The sequence below is a fragment of the Tupaia chinensis genome, unplaced genomic scaffold, assembly GCF_000334495.1.
Source record: "Tupaia chinensis unplaced genomic scaffold, TupChi_1.0 Scaffold000646_1, whole genome shotgun sequence".
Taxonomy (NCBI): domain Eukaryota; kingdom Metazoa; phylum Chordata; class Mammalia; order Scandentia; family Tupaiidae; genus Tupaia; species Tupaia belangeri.
The window spans coordinates 2,072,353-2,078,795 of NW_006160167.1; the positions used below are offsets into that span (position 1 = coordinate 2,072,353).

Below are 6,443 nucleotides of genomic sequence, written 5' to 3' on the forward strand. Positions count from 1 at the left end.
AGAGAAAAAGAAGAGGTGAAACTGTCCCTATTTGTAGATTACATGGTTATATACATAGAAAATATAAAAATATTCATAAAAAACTAGAGGAGTTCTGTAAAGTTGCAAGATACAAAAATCAATACATAAAAATCTATAGTATCTTTATACACCAAAAATGAACAAACTGAGGCAGAATCAAAAACAATCACATTTCCAATAGCCATCCAAAAAAATACTAATAATCATGAAATAAAATATCTAGGAATAAATCTAACCAAAGAAGTAAAAAAAATCTCTACAAGGTAAACTATGACAAACTGAAAAAAGAAATTGAATACAATACCAAAAAATAGAAATACTTCTATTGTTCTTGAATTGGAAGAATTAATAAAATGTAAATTTTACCCCATTACTTTACAAATTCAATGCAATTGAATTTGCACTGAACTACCAGTGGCATTCTTCAAAGAAATAGAAAAGTCAATCATATTTGTAGCATAGCCATCCCCATGGGAGGCGATTTCTTGCTTTCTGTCTCTCTATGTCTCTCTGGCAAGTACATGCACCCTATAGTAAAGAGCATCTCAAAAAAAAAAAAAAAATCAATCATAAAATCTGTCTAGAATTATAAAAGACACCGTATCACCAACACAATACTATGCAAAAGAATAAAGTAGGAGGCATCTCACTACTTGACCTCAAAACATATCACAGAGCTGCATAACCAAAATATCCTAGTACTGGACTCATAGACCAATTGAGTAGAAAATCCAGAAATAAGCCCCAAAACATACAGCCAAATGATTTTTGACAAAGGGCACAAGACAATCTAATGAAGGAAATAAAGTCTTTTCAGAAAATGGTGCTGGGAAAACTGAACACCCAAAGCAGAAAATGAAACTGAACCCCTATCTCTCATCATTAACAAAAATCAACTCAAAATGAATCAATGATCTAACTGTAAAACCTAGAACCATAAAACTAATTTGAACACAGGCAAGGGATTAGAATAGACATTTCCCCAAATAAAGACAGTAAGCACATAACAAATTGCTCAGTATCATTATAAGAGAAATATAAATTACAATGAGATACAATTTCACACTCATTAGAATAGTTCTAAAATAAACAAATAAACAAACAAACAGAAAAGAATTACTGCCAAGGATATGAAGCAACTGGAATACTTCTGCATTGCTGTTATGTAAAGTAGTGCAGTCACTGTGGAAAATAGTATGGTAACTCCTTAGAAAATTAAACATAGAATTACCATGAGATCTAACAATTCCACTTCTGGGTATATACCCAAACGAACTGAAAATAGGTTCTCAAAGAGGTATTCGTATACCTACAAGTACGTTCATAGCAGCATTATTCACAATAGCCAGAAGATGCAAGCAACTCAAGTATCCACCGTGGATGAATGGATAAGCAAAATGTGGTATGTACATGCAATGGAATATTATTCAGCATAAAAAAAAATGAAGAAAATTCTGGGACCAGCAGTTAGTGTAATGGCTATGTCGCTGGACTCCCATGTTGTCGACTGTGGTTCGAGTCCCAGACCTGGTGACTTAAACTTACGCTGGACGCGTGTGCATGTGTGCCCAAGATCCCGAGATGAGAATGGAGGAGAAAAAATTGCAGCGTGGTCATCCCCCGGGAGGTGATTTCTCGCTTTCTGTCTCTGTCTTTCTGGCGCGCACACATGCCCTATAGCAAAAAGCTCTCAAAGAAAAAAAAAATGAAGAAAATTCTTTCTCATGCTACAACATGAATGAACTTTGAAGATACTGTGCTAAGTGAAATAAGCCAGTTACAAAACAAATATTGAATGAGTCCACTTACATGAAGTATCAAGAGCAGTCAAACTCATAGAGACTTAAAGCAGAATGGTGGACACAAAGGGCTAGAAGGAGGGGAAAATAGGGAGTTAGTCCATAAAGCGTACAGAATTTCAGTTTGGGAAGATGAAAAAGTTCTGAAGATGAACAGTAGTGATGATTGCATAACAATGTGAATGTAATCAATGTCACACATAAAAATGGCTAAGATAGGAAATTTACATTACATATATATTGCTGCAATAAATGAAAATAAAAACTTAACAATGCCACTCTTATTTAAAATCTTCTAGAATTTATAAATAGAGAAAATATTTCACAAACAATTTAAAAAGACAAATACATCTATGATAATCAGACTCTGGTAGGAATATTACCCCAAAAAAGCAAAATTTCAGATTGGTATCACTTATATATAGATGCCACAAAGCTAAATCAAATTTAACAAATCAAATCCAACAATATGTAAAAAGGATAATACATAATAGTCAACTGAGATTTATTCCAGGAATGCAAGGTTAGTTTAACATTTGAAAACTCAATTTAACTCACCATATCTACAAAATAAGAGAAAAAAATCAGATATCAACTCATTCAATGTAGTGATAAAATTAAAAATCCATACATGATTTAGATTACTTGGAAAACCAGAAAAAGAATAATTATGTTACCCAAAAAATTACATCAACAGCTAACAATGTATTTCACAGTAAAATATTGAGCATTTTCCCACCTAGGCTGGGAAGGAAAAGAATATCTATTCTCAATTCTCACAATATGTATTCTATTAATACACTGCATAAGAAGTCCTGGTTGGTGCAATAGTAAAAGAAATAAATAATCGAAACATACAATTATTCGATAGAAAGACAAAAAACTCATTATTTGCAGATGACATGATTCTATACAGAAGACAATCCAAACTAATCTACTAAAAAGTGTTAGAAGTGCCACTGAATTAATAATGGCCAATATGCTAAAATTAATTGTGTTTCTATGTACTATCAACAAATTAGTAGGAAAAAAAATTTTTTTTAAATAAACAATGCTGGGCCAGCTGATGGTGAGGCGGTTAAGGTGACTGGATCCCATGTGGCTGACTGCACAGTTCGAGTCCAGACCTGTTGGTTTAAAAGACACACTGAGCCCATGTGCATGCATGCCCCAAACCTTGAAAGCTGAAAGGAGGAAAAGGTATTGTGGCATGGCCATACCTCCTGGGGGGATGCTTTCCCTCCCTTTCCCTCTCTCCATCTCTCTGCCTCTCCAGTGAGTACACATGCCTTCTGGTGATATATTTTTAAAAAAAAAAAAAAAAAGTCAATCCAATATGTTAATTCCTCCCAAATTAATATAAAGGTTCAAAGTAATCCTAATAAAAACAGTAAAGGATATTCTCTTTCTTCTTTTGAAAATTAATTCTAAAATTTACAAGCAGAAATGAAAATGTACATGGAAATTTGAAGGACCTAAGATAATTATGACAACCTTGAAAGAAAAAGAACAAAGTTGTACAAATTGCATTATAAGATTTCAAAGTTTAATGGAAGAGTTACAGTAAAAGACAGCAGGGAGTAGCCCAAGAGTAGAAGACCACTGAATAGAGTTCAGAAATAAATGCACACACACAGAACAACCTGATTTAAGGAAAAACTTAATGTAATTGAATAAGAAAAGAATAATTTAGCCAATGGTGAAGATCAACCGAATATCAGTGGAAAAAAAGTGAATTTTGACCTCTGCTACGCACAAGCAAAACAATTTGAGATCACTGGCCCTGAACAAAACTCCTAAAACAAAACCTAGAAGAATATCTTCATAACCCTGGAGTAAACAAATTTCTTAAACAAGAAATGAAAAGCCCTAACAATAAAGGAAAAGACTGATAAATCAGACCTCAATAATATTTAAAGACAAGCCACAAAGATATTGCAAAACACCTATCTGGTAAAGGATGTAAACAAATAGCCAATAGGCATGTGAAAGAGTGCTCAACACCATTAATCATTAGAAAAATTAATACTAGGGGGACCAGCATTTAGCATAGTAGCTAAATGACTACATGGACTCCCATGTAGTCAAGTGTGGTTTGAGTTCTGGACCCAGTGACTTAAACTCACGCCGGGCACATGTACGTGTGTGCCCAAGATCTCAAGGAGAATGGAGGAGAAGTGATTACAGCATGGCCATCCCCCCTGGGGTGTGATTTCTCTCTTTCTGTCTCTCTGTCTCTGTCTTTTTGGTGAGCACACATGCCCTATAGCGAAAACCTCTCCAAAAAGAAAAAAAGAAAAATGCAAATTAAAATTGCAGTAACACTACATATAATAAAGGCTTAAATTTAAATAACAAGTATACCAAACAGTAGTAAAAAATAACTGGGACTTTCACACATTGTTTTGAGACTATAAACTGGTTTAAAAAAAAAGCACTTTCGAAAATTACTTGGCAGCATCTATTAAAGCTAAACATATTCCTATCAACTCCTAGGCATACACCTACAGATAATAAATGTACTTACATCTACCAAAATACCTGTATAAGAATGTCTGTAAAAACTTTCTTCAAAACACATAAAAGTATAAACAATCTAAATGTCCTCCAATAGGAGAGTAGGTAAGTAAACCGTGGAATCTTTATACAATAAAATACCACAGGCAATACAAAGTACAAACTATTGCTCACCCAACAATGTAGGTTAATCTTAGCTTTAATGTGGAAGAAGACAGACACAAATGACTCCAATTTATTTGATGCTCACAAACAGGTATAACTTATCTGTACTGATAGAAGCTGGATTAGCAGTCACCTCGTTTAGGGATGAAAGTACTGATTACAAAGAGGAACAGGAGAGTCTTTTCAGGTAACATCCTATTTGTCTTATTAGTAACTGCACGGGTGTATACATATTTAAGACTGAGCAGTTACAGCATTTAGGGTTTGTGCTCATTTTTTAAAAAAAAAAGAAAATATTAAGACACTCAACTAACCTTGGGGAAAGAATGAGGAAAGAGGCAAGAAAGAGTATTATTTCTTAGTGCTAACTCTAGATTATTCAATAACAGAAGACACAGTGGAATATAAACTTAAAATCACCGATAACCATTACCATCAGGTTATGACTCCCTGTACCACCTAAAAAAGAGTTGGTTTCTGACTCTTCTGACATTCCACAGATATTCTGTATCCTCAATTCTAAAAGAACTGCTTGGCATATGTTGCTAATAAATGTAATAAATGAATTAATGAATATGTGAATTTTGGAATTATGGTTCATTTGCATCAGACCATACAATGTTAAAAGAAAGCAAAGAAACTAAAAAGAAATGATTAAAGAAATTTCTGATTACACTGCCATTATCAATCTGTGTCTACTCATTAGGATGCCATGGGTTGTCTTTTTTTCTGAGAAAGATAGAACTTCCTTCATTAACTAGCTGTCTTTCAGAACCTTCAATGCCCAGAAGGGAGAATAGGAATGTATTATTTTTCAACTTCATATAGAATGTTGACAATGTAAATCAGCATATTTGGTAATTCTTGAGAACTGAACATTCTGACAACAAGAACAATTAAATTGTTTTCCTATCATTCAAAGCAATTTGGGGGAATCCTAGACTAATAAACCATCACTGGGAACAAACCGTAAAAAGAAAAAAAAAAAAAGCTGCAAAAGAAGGTCTCTAGTTTCAGAGTAGCCCAAAATACATTAGCAGGAAAATTAATGTTTTTATAGCTTAAAATCAAAGCATAGGAAACAACGGATTACATCTAAACAAGCTGAAAGCGGCTCCAGTCAATCAATGACAGCTACAATTTACCTGCTCCAGCACATCCAGCTTTAACTCCAGCTTGCTGAGAACCACGTCTCCACCCCATAACGAAAGCTGTAGATCCGAAGGCTTCAAGTTCTTGATGTAGCGATTCACATAGCTCATTAAAATGGGAGTTACATATGACTCCAGCATCTTTTAAGGTGAGGAGTTAAAGTCAGAGGCTGAAAAGAGTAAAGGCACAAACGTCAGAAATAACCGAGCGGTGAGACGAAGGAAAAGGCATTTCTCAGGAGGAGCTGGAGGCCGGAGAGCTGCAGTCAGTCCCCACCAAAGCCGCCGCTCGCCTCCTCCTAGAGTCACAGAAAACTCAGGCGGACTCCTAGCTCCAGCCCCGACTTCCTCGCGCGTGTAACTCCCGTCAGTGAGCCCGGCGGGGATGCTAGAAAGAGGTGGGGACCTGAAGAGAATCCAGGCGAGGGAGAATGAAGCGAGGCGGCAGCAGGCAGCTCTCCAACCAGCCCGGCCCCCCGCGAGGCCTGCGCCTCCCGGAACCCAGCCGGATCTCCACCGTAGGGCCAGCGTTAGTGTCAAGCCCAGGCCGGAGCCACGCCACCACACTCCACCCTCTGCTGACACTCCTGCCGAACAGTGTCGCGGCGTCCCTGGCGCCACCGGTACCTGGCACCCGCCTCCGGCGGCAGAGAAGCTCCTGTACCGCGCCACTTCCGGGTGTGCCTCGCTCGGTATCGAAAACAAAACTGTTCCTCCCCCGCCACCGCTCGGCTCGGCAGCTGGACGGAGCTGCTCGGGCTGGAGAGGCTGCTCGGTACGTCTTCTCGGA

At 37.0% G+C, this 6,443-nt stretch overlaps 1 protein-coding gene across 2 annotated transcripts in view; it reads right to left on the reverse strand.

Annotated features, from left to right (window-relative positions):
• Positions 1-6,266, reverse strand: part of VPS13B (vacuolar protein sorting 13 homolog B) — an 806,861-nt gene extending 800,595 nt beyond the window's left edge. The window contains exons 1-2 of one of the 2 annotated variants that reach the window (XM_027776225.1): positions 6,060-6,266; positions 5,648-5,823 (exon numbers count right to left, since the gene is read on the reverse strand). In XM_027776225.1, the coding sequence (XP_027632026.1) occupies positions 5,648-5,794 (147 nt within the window). In that variant the 5' untranslated portion in view covers positions 5,795-5,823; positions 6,060-6,266. Of the gene's footprint in view, positions 1-5,647; positions 5,824-6,059 lie in introns of those variants that run through there. The other variant, XM_027776226.1, reaches the window with a different exon arrangement.
• Between the last annotated feature and the right edge of the window lie 177 nt (positions 6,267-6,443).